We start from the raw sequence: 19,406 nt of genomic DNA, 5'->3' as shown, positions 1-19,406 counted from the left end.
TTCTCGTCAATTGTGAAGGTCACAGGGCTCAGGAAGATGAGGAAGCACTTTATGGGGTGTGTATTGTACACCAGGAATGCTGGAGGCAAACCCTCGCAGAAATCAGGGCTCTCCTCAGGCCACTGGAGGGGGCTCTGCTGTCAGGGGCTGCAGGGCTCACCCCCCTTCCAGGGCCACCTGCCGCCCCACCTGACACTTGCAGGTGCCTAGGAGGCCCAGGAGGGAACCTGCAGATTTTGTACCCAGGAAAACGGAAACAGCAACCATTCCCCAACCTTCTTCTAAAGGATCCCCACGTTCTCTCCTTCCGACCCAAGGAGCAGAGTTTCAAAGGTACCCACACACCGTGAACAGACCTTGAGGCATTTCCCCATTTTCATGATGAGTAGCCACAGAGACAGCTGGAAGATTCTCTGGAAACTCTGAGCCTGGGCACATGAAAACCTTAGCATTCTGGAGCTGGAAGAGTCACCCCACACAGTCTGCTCATGATGATGTGCTAAGTGACGGCCCGGTGAATCCAGGGTGGAGCTCAAGGGCACGACACATAACACAACCAGTGGCATGGGGCCATCCACACAGCCGTCGGCCCCGTCTCCTTCGATAGCATCAGAGCACCTCTCGGGGGACCAGCAGGGCCAGCCCCAGCACAGCCTCCTCCCTCTGCCTTCTCTTCCAAAGTTACCACAGGTCTGTGGTGCAAGAAGCCAATCATTTACGTGGACAAAGACACACACACTGCTGTGTAGGGTTCCGACACTGGACTACACTACAACTGTAACAGCGAGATTAGTTATTTATTCTAATTATAGAATAAGATCCAACAAATCGTAGGTGAACCTGGAACTTGTTAATGTCCAAACACCTGAACAAATGCAACAACTGCCACCCCTGAAATAAAAATAAGTGAAAAATCTATCATGTACCCAGATTTCTACTGCAGTGACACTGAGGAACAAGATACTGGAACACCTGCTTTGCTGGCAGATCACCCTGGTCAATGCACAGAAGGTGCCACCTCAGGGCAGCAGCTCAATCCGGCCGCTGAGTGGAGCTGCAGTGTCAATGCTGCTCCCTCGGCTGGGACAGCCAACAACAACCTGCACAGAGCCTCAGAGGCAAGGCAAACAGCCCTGTGCTTCCTGATCCACATCCTGCTGAGACGAAAGCTCTTGAAGATGGCCGTCTGCACATTCTGACCCCATGACAGAACCTTCCAGGGCAGCAGAGCCGACCTTCCCGGCCAACAGGCTTGAACAGAAAGATACGTTATTTACCTTTCTCGTGAGGGGCACCTCGATGGGCACAGGCACAACTTCGGCCAGCAGGCAGCCGTAGAAAGCCACCATGGAGGCGGCAGGGTCATTATTGGGGAACACTAGTGCCACCTGGAGCAACACAGAGAGAGAGGGATTAACCACTAACACGATGCCACTGGAAAAAATTTAGATGCCCTGCTTGAAAAATGCATATTAGTAAGATGCATTTTAATAAGTTATCAGATGCTTTTCCTTGATCTCACATGGAAGGCAAACAGATTATCTGGGTCATCTCTGACATCACACCAGAATGCAACTACCCCTGCTGTTTACACGTTATCTCCCCCATCGGCACATATTTTTACACAGGTGAAACCACAGTGCATATACTGTTTGTCTCTCGCTATTCTCACTGGGCTCTGAAGTGCGTCCTTGTACTTCCACACAGTCTTCACCATCGTAACTGAACGCTATGCACTTCCTCCCTAAGGTGCTGGGCTCACAGCTGACTCTACTCTGATCCCGGCTCAGATTTAGCTCACCAAGCCTTGACTTACCTGAAAATTGAGAATACTAGTGTCCTAGTGTTGTAGTAAAGGTCAAATGAGAAAATGTAAGCAAGAGCTCACACCGTGCCTGACACACAGCAGGCAGCCGTGAACCACAACTGCCCACGAGGCCCCGGCCCCGAGAGCCGGCGCTCGGTCAGCCCGCACCTGCGGCATCTGGCTTTCTGCCCTTCCAGGGAAGGCTTCCGTGAACACCTGCCCACACATCTCCAGCCGCCCATCGCCTCTCCAGCTCAGCCTCTGAAGAACCAGGAGTACAATATTCATGGAGTTCTAAAAGGTAAATTTAAATTACTATCCAAATAACCCAATAATGGATAGTATGATTTTTCAAATGTTTTCTGATAGTCCTGAAGGGAATCTTAATGAAGAACAATTTTCCATCAGATGGCTTATAATTATTCATCCTTGTATGAACTGTGTTTCATTTCCTTTGCCTATTTATCTGCTAGTGTTTTGACATTTCCCATAAAATCTTTAAATATATTTCATAGTATTAACTCTTACATTTGATGCAGACTTCTCGATATAATATTTTCTGTTTTATTTTTATTAGTGTATTTAATGTTGCATGTAAACTTGTCAAGTTTTTCCTTTATGTTGTCAGCTTCGTCCCATTTACATTCACCTGGCACTCAGGTTAGCATCTGCCGTGGAGCTAACGCAATGTCGATCCGCTTGCTCTCCTGTTGCCCGATGCTCCTTCTGGAGTGGCCCTTCCTACTCTAGCTCTAGAAGCTGCCTTCAGGATGCAACAGGCAGTCCTATTTCTGGATCCCCACTGAGCTCTGCAGGACTCTGCTTCCACTTTAACACAAGCTTCTCCCATGTGTTGCTGCAGCATCGGCACTGCTCTTCCTTGTTGATAATTAAGCACAGAAATCCCATGATTTAGCAGATGTATATGATTTTTGTATTACCTCATTCAGGAATTTAACACATTTTTTTCTTTAAAAATGCCCTAACTAGAAGTTATTAACTTTGTCATGAACAGTTGGATAAGACATCCTAATTACCTCGATATCTAAGTAAGCAGGTTGGCATAAAGGACTCAGATGACAGCTGAGGATGGAGCAGGCTGCGTCTTAAATTTGGCTCTGTTAGCAACACAGGATAGTTGATGGAAATAAAATTAAGTTTGGAATTATGTGAAGATTGCCTTTCTATATGGCATTCCTGCAGTTTACTAAAATCAGCCAAACGAGAGACAAATGAAACCGTTAAGGCCAATAAAAGCCATTCTGCACTACTGAAGAATTTTAAGAGACCCTGTGAAATAACTGTTGATTATATATTAATCCTTATTTTGTCCCAAAAGCACCCAGACAGATGCCAGGCTACTATTAGTAGGACTTCAACGGAGGAATAAAAGGATTTATTTGCATGTCTCTGCATATGAACCACAAACAATTATTTTAAAAATGATCTGAGGTTTGCACTGGCCTCAGGTGTTCTGCCTTCAACTGGTGGTCTGAGAGTTGACAGCATCTGTTTTTAGTTCTGGATCTGGCAAAGCAACAACATTCAATCAAATGTTTGCAAAGCTTCCAAGGCACCACTGCTGCAAGACTGCTCTCCTTGAAAAAACAGAGGATGTTAAGAAAATACAGAAGATGTTGAAGTTCCACCCAAAACTAATGGCTGTACCCACTCACAGAGGACCAGTTAAATTCGGACTTGTTAGTCCTCCTGGGACTAACCTATTCTGCACGCAGGAGTCTTCAAGAGCATAGAACCGAGAGAAAGAAGGTGCTGCTTCCAGAGCCAGACTGTGGATCAACATATTTCCAAGAGGAGCTTCTGGTCTGGCTCCTATCCCAGCTCTGTTCCAAGGAAGGGCAACTTGATCCAGGATTTAAAATTCCCACTGCTCGATCACTAAAGTTCATGCTGATAATGCCATATTATATAACCTTGCAGAGTTGGGTTAAAACAGGATGAAATATTATATTAATGTAAAGTGAATAAAAGCAGAATATAAAATTGTACATTATATGTTCTCAAAATTATAAAAGTAACAAATAGAAAATGGTCAAATAGCTAAAGGCTCTTTTAGAATCAAAACTGAATTTTTAAAAAATTTGTTTTAAGGAAGGGAAGACTGTATTTGTATCATAAAACTTTCCTTTTATATCTCAATCAGTCACAAGTCCTGTGTTTTGGTGACTGCACAGTGATTCCAGTGCAATACTGTACAAATATACAGATGCTTCATTTTCATAAACCCACATGGTTTCTTTTCATTCAATTCCCTATGTATTCTCTGATATTTCATCGCACTTAACTACGCACAGAGCGTCAACAGACCACCTCCTTCCTCCACTCTCCTCCGCTGGTCTTCCTGTAACAGCTCTGCTGTCCCAGTGCCCGGCTTGTTCTGTCCACATACCACACAATCCCCCCTCAGCTCCTTTCCACACTCTGTCCTAGAACCTGACCAAGAGCCACGGGCTTGCTTTTTCTCCTCAAGAAGTCTTCTCAGATTCCAGAAGCTCCCAAAATGAGAACATTCTCTGTCCTTCCCAAAGAGTTCAGCTGTATCTCTCACCACCTATTTTGGGGACCTGTATCATTTTCCAATTTACAGATAGCCAATTATCAATGTCTTCATTTTTTTTTAACTCTGCAAGCTCCCTGAAGGCAGGCTTCACATATGATGCATCTTTGTTTATTCCACAGCTCCCACTACAATATCCTGAAAACCTATTCAGCTTAGGCACATAAATGCCTTTTCAAAGCCCAAGCAGTACTCCCCAAAGTACATTAATAGGGTCACCCACATGAAAAGCATCTATAATTTTTATGCTAAGGACAGAATGTTCATTATCCTCGGAAAATTATATTTAATTAAAAATGATTTTCAAAGAGGTAAAGAATCCTGTTTATTGTGACAGAAGGTTATCATCAATTGAATACTACAGTCACATATGCTTATTTAATAAGTATTTATACGCACATGCCAGGTGCCAGCCATATGAAAACTTTTTAAAGGAATAATTTAGAAAAGTAGTCCCACCTCATACAATTCAAACCACCCCCTGCTAAAAAAAATCTTTTTACATATTTTGTTCCATCAAAACTTGCCCCCCACATTCCTACTGACTTCTTAGCAGAACAGAGATGGTTTATTTTGTAATTGCTATTGTAAAGGAACTTCAAGAGTCTGAAGGCCAAAGACTTTTTAAAAAAACTACTAAGACTATTAACCAAATTATAGATAAGGGAGATATATTACAACTGACTTTTTTTTTATCGTGATAAAATAAATATAGCAAAGTTTACCATCTTGACCATTTTCAAGTATACAGTTCAGTGGCATTAAGTACATTCACACTGTTGTAAAACCATCATCAACCATCCATTTCCAGAACATTTTCATTTTCCTGAACTGTAACTCTGTCCCTATTAAACAATAACTCCCCATTTCCCGCTTCCCACAGCCCCTGGTAACCATCATTCTTCTGTCTCTAGGAATTTAAGTACTCTAAGTACCTCATATAAATGGAACCATATAATATTTATCCTTTTGTGACTGGCTTATTTTACTGAGCATAATGTCCTCAAGGTCCATCCATGTTGTAGAATGTGTCAGAATTTCCTTCCTTTTTAAGGCTGAATAATATTACACCATACGAATATACCACCTTCTGTTTATTCATTCATCCGACCATGGATGCTTGAGTTGCTTCCTCCTTTTGGTTTTCGTGAATAGTGCTGCTACGAACATTGGTGTAGATATATCTGTTCAAGTCCTTGCTTTCAATTCTTTTGAAATTGAAGTGGAATTATCGGATCAGATGTTTAATTTTTTAAGGAACCACCACAGTACTGTTTTCCACAGTGGCTACACCACTGTATGTTCCTACCAGCAATGCACAAGGGTTCCAATTTCTTCACATTCTTGTCATCACCTACTATTTTGTTTTTGATAGCAGCCATCCTAATGAGTGTGAAGTGGTAGCTCATGTGGTTTTGACGTATATTTCCCTAATGATTAGTGATTCATGGGCTTATTTGGCTATTTGTAAATCTTCCCTGGAAAAAGGTCTATTCAAGTCCTTTGCCTGTTTTTTAAACTTTTTTTTTTGGTTGTTGTTGTTGAGTTGTAGAACTTCTTTATATATTCTGGATACTAATCTTTTATCAGATATATGATTTGTAAACATTTTCTCCCATTCTGTATGTTTCTTTTTCACTCTCAAAAGTGTCCTTTGGTACACAGAAGTTTTTAATTTTATACATTTATTTTATTTATTTATTTTTGGCTGCGTTGGGTCTTCGTTGCTGTGCGTGGGCTTTAGTTGCAGCAAGTGGGGGCTACTCTGTTGTGGTGCGTGAGCTTCTCATTGTGGTGGCTTCTCTTGTTGCAGAGCACGGGCTCTAGGCTCACGGGCTTCAGTAGTTGTGGCACACGGGCTTAGTTGCTCCATGGCATGTGAGATCTTCCCAGACCAGGGCTTGAACCCGTGGTTCCCTGCACTGGCAGGTGGATTCTTAACCACTGCGCCACCAGGGAAGCCCAGAATTTTAAAATTTTGATGAAGTGCAATTTATCAATTTTTTTGTTCCCTGTGCTTTTGGTGCCATATCCAAGAAATCACTGCCAAATCCAATGTCATGAAACATTTCCCCTATGTTTTATTCTAAGAGTTTAGGTCTTTAATCCATTTTGAGTTAATTTTTTAATATATGGTATAAAGGTTCAATTTTGGGTTTTTGCTTATGGATATCCAATTTTCCAAGCACCATTTGTTGAGTAGACTATCCTTTCTGCCATTTAATGTCTTAACATCCTTCTTGAAAGTCCCTTGACCCTACATGTAAGGATTTATTTCTGGGTTTTCTATTCTATTCCTTTGGTCTATATCTGTCTTTGTGTTAATACCACACAGCTTTGATTGCTGTAGCTTTACAGTAAGTTTTATAATGAGGAAGTGTGAGACCTATAATTGACTTTTAAAAGCTAAAGGTCAAACTTGTTCATTAAACTGGAAAGAATCATAGCCTACCACAGAATCCTGGGGCTGCAGCAATCTTATTAAAAATTCCCCATAATGGGCCCATGTTTTTATAATATCTCTTAAGTAAATCATAGCTTGTATTCTTGCTGGTTTATGGTGCTCTACAATGATATTTTTATAAAATTCATTTGGAGTCCTTTGGGTGCAGGTGGGTAACCCAGTCTTGGGGCATTCTGAGGTACACAGTAACATATGGAAAAAAATCACTCCATTTAAGGCAAGAAAACTAGGTTCTACTCTCAGCCTCACATCTTAATCAGGGTGTAAAGCTTGGGCAAGATTATTAACTGCTCTGGGTGTAACATTAAAAAGGAAATACTAATATCTGTTCTCAGTAACTTAGCAGATTGCAGTAAGAATAAAATTGTGCTTTTCAATGAAAGACAGTAGCCTATATCAAGAAATTTAACACTAGGAAAGGAGCATACCAGCAGTTTGCTGCCAGGATTTTCGATATCACTGAGTAATATAAAAAAGTTCTAAACACAATTGTCCTACCTACTCAGGGAGACAGTGCAAGTACATTCCAAACTAGGAGACCACATATGTCAGGGGTTAGGAACACAGGTTTTGTGGTTGGACAAAAATGGATATGAGCACTGGCTACACCACTTTCTAGCTATGTGCCTTCATCTGATACGATTCTTACCCTCTCAAGTCCTAATATCCTCATGGATAAAACGTGAGAACTACTATAGTTAAACTCGCTGAGTTACTGTGACGATTAATCCTGCTGAATAACTGCTTCTGGTTCACAGTAAATGTTAAGAAAGCCTGATTTAGTAGTATGGAGGCACTGAACTTTGCAACTTTAAAACAGTGGGTGTCTTCTCCACCTCAGACCACGTGTCTTGCAGATGTGATAATTTAAATTGCACTTACCCTATCTCCAGGTCGCACCATAGGTTCTTGTTTTGTACCTAATTTATGCAGAATGTTGTAAGCAACCTTCATACTTCTTGTCCACAGTTTGCCTATCAATACAAATTATAAAGACACAATTAATTGTACACATGCATTTTCTGTTGTGTATATGTGTGCACATTAACCTATATAGAGAGTATTACTTTTTCACTTTAAGCCTTTCAAGTTATTCTGAGTCCCTGGAATCAAGATGGGAAACAGAAGCCAGCAAATCTGACTTACAAAATCTGAGAAGCCTGAACACTGGAATAAGGTATTAAATACAAATACACCTCGGATGCTAAAAACCTAGAGCAAAGCCACAGAGAATTTAATTACCATCACAGAAGTAGGGGAGGATTTCTAGGGAGTAAAATAGGGCAGGGACCACGGCATTAGTGAGTTAATGCTAATTTATGTTGTGCAAAATGACAACTATTTCCTCTATTAATGAGTCCTGTCTTGTGTGATTGCAATGAATGTAAAGGGCACGTAAGACAGGCTTTGTAGGGCTTGATCCCTCTCCTTCCCCACATCCTAAGTTTCTCAACTTCAACTTTTCCTAACTTTTAGGATTTTGGAATCCTAATCCCTGAATTTAGATAAAGATTATGGTAAAATTTTTGAATTATTTTAAAGTTTTGAACTCTAGAAAAAATCACCACAAAGCAGGATTAAAAAGATTAAAAAAACACGAGAAAAATGACCAGTTTTGAAGAACTTGCAGATTCAAATCCCTGCCTTCATCCCAGTGCCAGACATTTCCTCAGCATACCCAGGTGATAGCAAACAGTCTGAGATCAAACCAAAATGACTTTAAATCTAACATGAATTCTTGGACACATAAAGGCCTTTTACAACTTTAGCTTCTATAAGCTTTCAGAAGCAGTCAAGGTGTTAGAAATTATATTAATGCAATAATAGTATAATAAAGATAACAACAATTTGAACTATTTCCTATAAATGCAATCACTGTTCTAATCTTTTTCCTATTTTAAATGTAAAAGCTAAATTAATATACACTTTAATTATGAAATTAAATTATGAAATTATGAAATGAAAAAATCTGAATTTGTTTTATTTCATATTGGATTTTGCAGCAACCCAAACTAGGGTTCTTACTGTTTTCCTATCAATGGATTTATCAATTTGTCTCTTCCGTAGTGATTAGGGGACAAGGAGGATTTTTCCATTATCTCTGATTCCTATAATTCCTAAGACATTCCTGGCTCATAGTATGTGCTCAACAAATGTTTCTTTGTTTTACTAACATCATAATAAAGCAAGCTATAAAAAACAAAATTGCAGTATACATTTTAGCCTACTTCTTGATCACTGAGAGTAACTACTAGGTGTGATGTTTTATTCATGCCCCTCCTCCACCTTCCTTAACTCCACCTCCTCAAGACTGGCTTCTTTACTATTACTTGATGATTATATTTTTGCCCCAAACAGTCACTAGCCATTAGAAATAATGCAGGGAGTTATTTTTTTCCTAAAGAAATCACAAATATTTTGTGCCTTCAGATTTATTTAATGTGAACAATGTTAGGAAATTACTATAGTTGAATAAACAATTACAATCAACTTGTTGTAAGTGAAAAAAATCAATGCATTGTAAACGAACAAATCAATTACAATCAAACAATTAGCACCATTATATTTTGTTAAAGTTTCAACTTCATTCTCAGTTTGGACTATTAAAGTCTAGATCATCATAAATTCATACAAAAGCCAATTTACAACAGAGAGTTTGAAAAAGGAAACAACACACTTTTGGCAAGTTCTACAAATATTTTTCAAATAGATAAAAATAAAGAGTAAATTGATGATTTAAATTAAAGAAGATAAAACAGTTCTTGACTGATTTAGAAAGGAGAAAGAAAAAAAATTTCCAACCAAGAATACTCTCCCAGGCAAAGTTATCATTGAGAACTGAAGGACAGATAAAGTTTTCCAGACAAGCAAAAAGCTGAAGGAGTTCATCACCACTAAAGCAGCCTTACAAAAAAAGTGTTAAAGGAACTTATTTAAGCTGAAAAGAAAGGGCACTAATTTGTAACAAGAAACTACGTGTCTCACTGGTAAAGGTAAATATTTAGTGAAGGTAGTAGATTAATCACTTATAAACCTAGTATTAGGTTGAAAGACAAAAGTAGTAAAAATAACTACAACAGTTAGTTAAGGAATACACAAGATAAAAAGATGTGAAATGTGACATCAAAAACATAAAACGGGGAGACAAAAAATGTAGGGCTTGGGAATGTACTCAAACTTAAGTTTTTAATCAACTTAAAACAGACTATTATAAATATGTTATATGTAAGCCTCATGGTAACCATCAAGCAAAAACCTATAGTAGATACACAAAAAATAATGTGAAAGGAATCTAAGCACACCACTAAAGAAAGTCATCAAACCACAAAGGAAGAGAGTAAGAGAAGACTAAAGGAACAGAGGAACTACAAAAGAGCCAGAAAGCAATTAACAAAATGGCAATAAGGTCACACCTACCAATAACTACTTTAAATGTAAACAGACTAAATTCTCCAATCAAAAGACACAGCGGGTGAATGAATTAAAAAAAAAAAAACCAACAACACAAGACTCATCTACATACTTCTACAATAGACCCACTTCAAGTATAAAGACACACACAAAATGAAAGTGAACAGATAGAAAAAGATATTCCATGTAAATGGAAACCAAAAGAAAGCTGGGTTAGCTATACTTATAACAGATAAAGTCAACTTTAAAACAAAGACTGTAATGAGACAAAGGACATCACGTAATGATAAAGGGTAAATCCAACAAGCAAATATAACATTTGGATATATTTATGTGCCCAATATAGAAGCACCTGAATATATAAAGCAAACATTAACAGACATAAAAAGGGAAACAACAGCAATATAACAAGAGTAGGGGATTTTAATACCCCATTTACATCAATGAACAGACCGGCCAGACAGAAAATCAATAAGGAAACATCAGCCTTAAATTACACATTACACCAGACAGATTTAATAGAAATATAAAGAACATTCTATCGAAAAGCAGCAGAATACACATTCTTCTCAAGCTCATATGGAATATTCTCCAGGATAGATCATAGGCCACAAAACTAGTCTTAAATTTAAGAAGACTGAAATCATATTGAGCATCTTTTCTGACCACAATGTTATTAAACTAGAAATCAATTATGAGAACTGATAAATTTACATGTATGTGGAGATTAAAAAACATGCTATCCAACAACCAACGAAACAAAGAAATCAAAAGAGAAAGTAAAAAACACCTTGAGACAAATGAAAATGAAAATATAACATACTAAAACTTATGGGATACAGCAAAAGCAATTCTAAGAGGGAAGTTCACAGATAAATGTCTATCTCGAGAAACAAGTAAAATCTCAACCTAACTTTACATCTCAAGTAACTAGAAAAAGAAGAGCAAATGAGGCCCAAAGTTAGTAGAAGGAAGAACATGACAAAGATCAGAGCAGAAATAAATGAAATAGAGATTAAAAAGACAATAGAAAAGATCAATGAAATCAAGAGCTGGTTCTTTAAAAAGATAAACAAAATTAACAAACCTCTGGCTAGACTCACCCAGGGAAAAAAGAGGACTCATAAATAAAATCAGAAATGAGAGACATTACAATTGGTATTAAAGAAATACAAATGATCATAAGAGATTACTATGAACAATTACATACCAACAAACTGGACAACCTCGAAGAAATAAATTCCTAGAAACATACAACCTTCCAAGACTGAATGATGAAAAAACAGAAAATCTAAACAGACCATTTACTAGTAAGGAGATTGAATCAGTAATCAAAACCCTCTCCACAAACAAAAGCCCAAGACTAAATAGCTTCACTGGTGTATTCTACCAAACATTCAAAGAAGAATTAATACCAATCCTTCTCAAGTTCTTCCAAAAAACAAAAGATGAGAAAACACTTCCAAACTCATTTTACAAGGCCTGCATTACCCTGATATCAAAAAAAGACAAGGACACCATGAGAAAAGAAAATTACAGGCCTGAAGAACACAGATGCACAAATCTTCAACAAAATATTAGCAAACCAAATTTAATAATATGTTAAAATGCTCATACACCATGATGATCAAGTGGGATTTATTCCAGAGATGCAAGGATGGCTCAACATCCGCAAATCAATGAATGTGACACAGCACATTAATAACATAATGAAGGATAAAAATCATATGATCATCTCAGCAGATGCAGAAAAAACATTTGACAAAATTCAACATCCATTTATGATAAAAATTCTCAACAAAGTGGGTACAGAGGGAACATACCTCAACAAAATAGAAGTCATATGTTTACAAGCTCACAGCTAACAGCATACTCAACAGTAAAAAGCTGGAAGCTTTTCCTCTAAGATTCAGGAACAAGACACTTTTGCCATGCTTATTCAACATAGCATTGTAAGTCCTAGCCAGAATAATAAGGCAAGAAAAAGAAAGAAAAAGCATCCAAACTGGAAAGGAAGAAGAAAAACTGTCACTACTTGCAGATAACATGACATTATATATAGACAAACTTAAAGACTATACAGAAAACCAGAGTAATAAATGAATTCAGTAAAGTAGCAGATACAAAATCAATACACAGAAAACTGTTCTGTCTATACACTAATAATAATCTATCAGAAAGAGAAATCAAGAAAACAGTCCCATTTACAACTGCATCAAAAGGAATAAAATACCTAGGAATGAATTTAATCAAGGAGGTAAAAGACCTGTACGTTAAAAATTATGACTTTAATGAAAGAAGTTAAAGATGACACAAATAAATAGAAAGATATTCTCTGCTCGTGGATCAGAAGAATTAATATTGTTAAAATGTCTGTACTACCCAAAGCAATCTATAGATTCAATGCAATCCTTATCAAAATTCCAATGGCATTTTTCACAGAAATAGAACAAACAATTCTAAAATTTGTATGAAACCATGAAGGACCCCAAATAGCCAAAGCCATCTTGAGAAAAAAACAAAGCTAGAGACATCATACTCCCTGACATTAGAAAACTACCAGTAATGAAAAACTGTATGATACTGGCACAAAAACAGACACATAGATCAATGAAACAGAATAGCCCAAAAATAAACCCACGCATGTTATGTCAACTAATTTATGACAAAGGAGCCAAGAAAGGGGAAAGGACAGTCTTTCAATAAATGATGCTTGGAAAACAGTACACAATCAGCTCCATGGCTGAATCTGGCAAGAGATGAAGGTCAGACAGGAAAGTCCTCTGTCTTTTTGACTAAAATCTACTTCCAAGAGTATAACTTTTAAAAAATGAATCTTATGCCTCACAATGGGTGAATACCCTTTATCCACTCAGAATTTCCCAACAAAGCCAGAAAAAAAAAAAAATGAGACTATGAAAACATATGCTCCTAAATCCCATTTCCTTCCATGAGATGCACAGGATAATGACTGAGGCACAGTGAGTGGGTGCCTCATGGGCCCCACACCCACTAAAAGGCTGGGCTATAATACTTAACACCTGGCTCTTGACCTCCATTGCTAATGGAGAAAACAATTTCTTTCCTACCTGCAATTAGAAGAGCATTATCATCATAAAAACAAAACTGAAAGTTAAAAAAAGGTAATCTAACCTCACACATGCAGACATAATATAAGCCATTTTGGTGTTTTTGTTATGAGGCTTGTTTCTTTGCAAAACTGTAGCAGAGAGTGTGAAAATGACCTGAAAATTTGCTTTCTCCGCCTCTTATCCGTGGAGCAAAGAGAAAGGAATCTCTCTGGTACAGTTAACCATTTCCAAGTTTACGGACTGCATTAATGGTACTGAATAAAGAATTTAAAAAAAGTTTGTTTCTCTTGCTTTCTGAAAAAGCACTTTGGAAACAGATTCTGTTTCTTCTGAGTGATGCATGTCAAAGAGTTCTGATATACATTCTTTAACTACCAATCCTTCTTGAAAGCATTAATTTAATTAATATACATTCCAAGAGGTAAAATCTAACATCTTATTAGAGTTATAATCACTAATTTTTTATATCACTTTCTGGTTTTAACTCAAAAACATTTAACAAATAGTAACTTTTCATATTCAAACCAAGTAATTTTCCTATAATATTTCTTTTCAGGTTCCATTTATTTCTGTATTAGAAACATAAGGCAACACAAATATGAATCAGCCACCCTGAAAGTGACAGTTGTGTGCAGGCACAAGCAAACGAAAGGTGGATAAGCCTCACAGGATTACCGTAAGTGAGGATGTACAGAGGTTTCCCATTCGTGTCCATCGTGGTCAAGCACGGGGCCTTTGGTGAGATGGTCCCCCATCGCTGTAACGCTGCTTCTAAAGATGGGGGCCAATTTGTAACCACACCCAGCTGTTCCCCACGCATCGCCAACATTTGGGCTCCCTCTGGCTTTGGCTGGTTTGGATCTGGTTGTTGAACTAAATACATTTGAACACAAAAGGTTTTCAAGAAAAACACATCCATATTAGCACAATCACTTTTTTATTCCTTTTAAGGAAGCTAGAAGACTTACACTTGAGTTAGAAATTTATTAGCAGACAGGAAACATGCACAGGTGTTTTTCTAGAATTAGAGCTATGACCGACACATGAGCCTCATGGATGTAACAAAAGCACTTAATTCTTACAATTTCCAAGGCAATGTCAGGGTGCGGAACTTAGGGAGAACGGAATGCATTTATAAACTGACAAGTAAAACTATGCATTTTAACATGCCTAGAGTCTAGGATTGCAATAGCCATGTTTAAAACATCGGTTATCGACATACACTAGTAATTATAGACTCCAAAGAGCTCAAATCTTGCTGAATTATATTTTTCCCTTAAATACTGAGATGTAAATTTGAATTTGCTACAGCTACTATGAATAACTAGCACAGCACATATTTTCTTAAGCACAACAAAAATAAACGCCCCATAATAAAAACAATTTGCCCAACTCTTTAGATAGGTAAGAATCTGAGAGATTATTCTCACTTCTGGGAAAGGTTTCTCTTATAGTTGACGATTCACAATTTCCACCTGCTGGCTAGAAAATCAGCTATGTCTTACTCGTGGTATAAAGAGCAAGAAAATAAGCAGTTTGGGTTTGATACAACAAGCAGTACTTTGTTTCAATTTTAAGTTGTGTTAAAAGGCTCAGGACTGTTCAGGGGTTAAGAACACCAGCTCCTGAATCTGTCACGAGAGGCAGGAAGGTGAGATCTGCCATGGCTCATCTGCATTCCTCTAAAGCCTATTCAGAGAGAACGCGCTGCTGCAAGCTCAGGTTGTCTATGATTTATCAACACCAGCATTCCTGTAGCCTCAAGGAGTCCTTAGAAAGAGGCCTGGCTCACGGGACAAAATCGCATTCTGCTGAGAGTGACACACAAATGGTATCAACCCAACTGTGCCGGGACTGGCGTATCTTTAAAGGGACCTTGGGGAATAGTACCTACAGTTTCTAGGCAGGATCCCTGTCTTCCCAGGAACACCAAGAGTACCGTTCTTAAAAAGTCAAACAGCCTTGGTAGAAAAACACTATACTCTATAGGGTCACAGAAACACTGGACGAGGGGGTAGGAACGGGCTCTTTCACCTTCCAGCAGTTCTTCAAAGTCATCAACGAAGAATTCCCGCAATGGTGGTCGTTTGGGTCGTTTGAGGGTATTGACAAGCTGCTGGATTTTTGCTGATACCCGGCTACTTACAGGCACTCCTGAAAAACAGAACCATGGGGCAGGTGGACTGAGCGTGAACCAGCGTAAACAAGCAGCCACAGTAAAAACAGCCGTGACAGCACACCCTGCCCCATCTCAGGGCTGGGAGCCCCTCAGTGTCACCTAAGATGACTGCTGCTCAATGAGAACATTCCGAGGTGGACGGTCTCAGCATGTGACCTTGCTAGGAAGCCTCGAGAGAGGATAAAGATGTAGCAGAAATGATTCCCTTTTACACTGTGAACTGTCCTGCTCTGGTGACCTTGGGAAAAACTCCGGACAAAAGACTGGGCTCGGTCCCACCTCTATTCCTAAAACAGGGTCTGTCATCTCCTTATTAATACCGTCTCAGGGTCCTCTGTGTCCTTGGGGGTCAGAGAGCTGATTAAGCAGTGAGACCCTCCCCAAGTCCCAATCTCCCCTGAGACCACCTGTGCTCGGCCTACAGCTGCCGCCCCTGAAAGTAAGGGGACTCAGGTTCTACAAGTGCCGCTGGCAGGCCTTGTCCTCTTGCAGGTAATGGCCAGGTCCCCCCTATATGTCTTTCAGACCCACTCTCCTGAGTGAACATTTAGGCAATGCATTCTAGAAGCACAGCAATTAAAAGTCTCTAAATTCAGTTTCTGATATAATACAGAACTTACATATATTTATCCATGTGCACTGAGAAAAACAGACCCAACCTTATAATACATTTCTCATGACAATAAATGTGACATCGTTTTCAAAACTGAATAAGTGAAATGATCAATGAAAAAGGCATGAAATTTAAAAAATTTTACATAACCCAAATAAATGAAAAAATGGAGCACCAAGATGCTGAATCCGTAACTGGATCACACGCACTCTCTGCAGGCAGATTTCATTCCTGCTGAAAGGTGCTTGGAAACCTGAACCTGGTAAATACGAAGGCCTGGAACCTTCACAGCTCTCAGACAGAAGAACCACAACCAGAGAGGGTTTTTCCCATACTGACCGAGGCAAAGCCCTTCCTCCACGGCACAGTGTCACAAGAACAGAACTCAGCTTTTGGAACGAGTATGACAGAATTCAAGGAAATTTTTCTATCAAATAAAAACCATTTTAATAGACAGTCTCAAAATACTCTATGGGCACTTTCAGAATTGAGACATTAAATATTTTACAATCTTGAAAATATATAACCCAGAATTCTCAATATCTAAACACAAAATTTCCCCATTAAATAGTCCCAGTTAATCTGGTTTGGTTGAATCAGAGATCATTTCACAAGGCCACTGGTGCTCCAGCTTAATTTAGACACACACAAATCATCCTAGGACCCAGCCCAGAGCTTCTGATGTGTTAGGTCTGGGGTGTGGCCCAGAATCTGTTTTCCAACAAGTGCCCCATGTGGTTCTGGTACGAGACACCATCCCAGCACTGGACTGGACAATAGATGAATTTACCTGGGGGAGCAGGTGAAGATGATGAACTTCAAAGACAACAAAGTTACTAAAATGGTGATGACAAGAATAATAGTAATGACCAATTCAATAAACAATGAACTTAGTAGAGGACTAAAGCAAACCTTGATACTGAGAAGCATTCCAGGGAAACCAAACATACTGGAAACTGGAGTGACTTCAAATGTACTAACAGAGAACTCAGAACCCAGCGACCTTGGGCTCTGACCACAGTGAAGAGGCATCTGCCTGTTAGAGGCTGGGTCCAGGCCTCCTCATCACCCCCGAGTCACAGTGTCACGGACACAAGCATAGTGGGATGGATGGCACACAGAGGCTATTTTGGCCATCTTCCAAGAAAATAACACTTTATATCATCATCGGGTTCCAGTCTAACTTTCATGACTCTGGAAGGTCAAGGAAAGCAGAATAAAGCATGACGTTCATGTTCGAGTCTGTCACTTTAGGATGGGTAACAGGAATATGTTAGAGCATACCAAGATGAAAGATTCAAGGAATAAGAGAGAACCCGAATGGCTGTATTTATCAAATCACCAATACTTTTTCCAACATGGAGGAAAAAGGACCGTCTTTCTTCCAAAGTCTAAGGCACCATTCTGCCCATCTCTGTCCATTATTTTGGTTGCGTTTAGCTCCATCTTGCCCTTCCAAGTAACCATTCACAGTCTTAACACCTGCACTAATTTTCTAATTGTGGAATCAACATTATTCATTAGCAAAAACATCAGAATTTTATCAAATCTTTTTCTTCTCATGACAAAATTTCTACAACGTTGACATTTTTCCTACAAGGAATACCTCTTGGCCCCCCTGGCGATAGTTTGCACTTCCTGTTACTATGCCACCTTCTAGGAAGGCTCATAAAGAACCTGATGAGTCAATGAGCCGACTGTGTCACTAGAAGAAACACATCCAGTCAGGGCACAGAAAGGCACGTTAGCAGAACTTAGAATTTACAAAGGAGGAAAAACTTGCTGGAAGACATACCGTCGCCAGTCTCCATGAGCTCGGCATTGCCATACTTTGGGGCTGTTCTTGACGTCGTAGAGCCCTGCGGCCTTTCTACTTGTATTGAGTGTTCTGAGGTGTAAGTGGTTACATCGGGAGGTGCAGAGTGATTTTCTGTAAAGAAGCAAATTGTAAGTTTTCTGGTTATCATGATACAGTTATTCTGAAGCCTACGTAAGCAATAAGGTTTCAAAAATGCCACATCCTAAGAAGAGAAAAAGATTCTGAATCAAAAACTACTATAAAAATCTCAGCATAAAGATGATCTTTACAATAATAACATCACTACAGGTGCCACATCAATGAATCACTGTAGCACTTTAATTAAAATAATGTCTTCAACTGGCCAAAGGAAAAAGACACTGTAAGCTATGTGTTCATAAAAGAGTAATTTTCTTGTCAGTCATAGTAGAGGCAGTTAAGAGCTCAAGCTTTAGATGCAGAGAGCCTGGGGTTTGAATCCCAGTTGTGCAAATTCTTGAAACCTTGGGAAGCATCCTGACCTCTATACCTTGGTTTCTTCATCCATCAAATGGGAATAATGGCAACTACCTCCTTGTTGGGTAGATTAAATGAGTTAACATATGTAAAGTACTTAGAACATTTCTTGATAGAAGGTGAACATTTAGGAAATAGTAGCTATTTTATTATTTGTTTTAGCATGAATAATACTGAACAGTCCAGTCATTCAAAAAACACCGGTTTACAGCTAATGTGTATGGGGTGCCGTGTTCTGCACAATGAAACGTACAGCAGGCCTTCCCCATAACATTACTTGATGATAAAGTTAAGCACTTAAATGGTTAAATGGGGAAAGCATGATTTTGTATTTATTAAATAAGACATTAAGGAGAGCATGTCAAATGAGAATGTCCATGTCATTTTATACATACTAAGTTCTAATAATGAGTATTATATTATTAATTTTGATTTGTTAATCCTTACTAGATAGAAGCTTGTCAAGATTCTATAGTTCCACGTGATAGAAGCACAATATTTTATGCTGTTAAAAGGGGAGCAGGTACTGGAAGGCCTTTCTCCTCTGTACACTGCCCACCTTGGCACTACACGTGAGGGCCAGTTTAAACTTTGAAATCACTAACATAAAGCACAAGAATGAGGAAAAACAGAGCACCGAAGAGATCACATAAAGAACGCTGTTTACAGACTGCGCTAAACTAGAAGCCGGGGTGTGGCCTGTCGACTCCGCTGGGAACATAAACGTCGGGGACTCAAATTTTAGCCGTTCTGCAAATGTCTGGAAACGACCTCGAGAAGCCCACAGGTACTCATTTGAGGGTGCAGGTAATTTTAACAAGTAGGCAGATTGGCAAGTACCCAATACGCCAGAAGTGAAGACTGACTTCTGTGTCAGTGAGCCTGCGTATGTCAAGGGACATTACACTGAGTGAGACTTGAGGCCAAGGAATATTAATCTGAATTCCT

The 19,406-nt window shown here is 39.0% G+C and overlaps 1 protein-coding gene across 5 annotated transcripts in view; it reads right to left on the bottom strand.

Moving 5' to 3' along the window:
- The window catches only part of DIP2C (disco interacting protein 2 homolog C), a 364,898-nt gene that overhangs the window by 106,817 nt on the left and 238,675 nt on the right, over nucleotides 1–19,406 (bottom strand). For all 5 annotated transcript variants that reach the window (XM_036841828.1, XM_036841831.1, XM_036841829.1 and 2 more), the window contains 5 exons: nucleotides 17,940–18,074; nucleotides 15,387–15,506; nucleotides 14,028–14,225; nucleotides 7,732–7,823; nucleotides 1,278–1,388 (listed from right to left, as the gene is read on the bottom strand). In XM_036841828.1, the coding sequence (XP_036697723.1) occupies nucleotides 1,278–1,388; nucleotides 7,732–7,823; nucleotides 14,028–14,225; nucleotides 15,387–15,506; nucleotides 17,940–18,074 (656 nt within the window). The remainder of the gene's footprint in view (nucleotides 1–1,277; nucleotides 1,389–7,731; nucleotides 7,824–14,027; nucleotides 14,226–15,386; nucleotides 15,507–17,939; nucleotides 18,075–19,406) is intronic.

This window comes from Balaenoptera musculus, chromosome 2, assembly GCF_009873245.2.
Source record: "Balaenoptera musculus isolate JJ_BM4_2016_0621 chromosome 2, mBalMus1.pri.v3, whole genome shotgun sequence".
Classification (NCBI taxonomy): Eukaryota; Metazoa; Chordata; class Mammalia; order Artiodactyla; family Balaenopteridae; genus Balaenoptera; species Balaenoptera musculus.
This window is presented reverse-complemented; position numbering and strand designations above follow the sequence as displayed.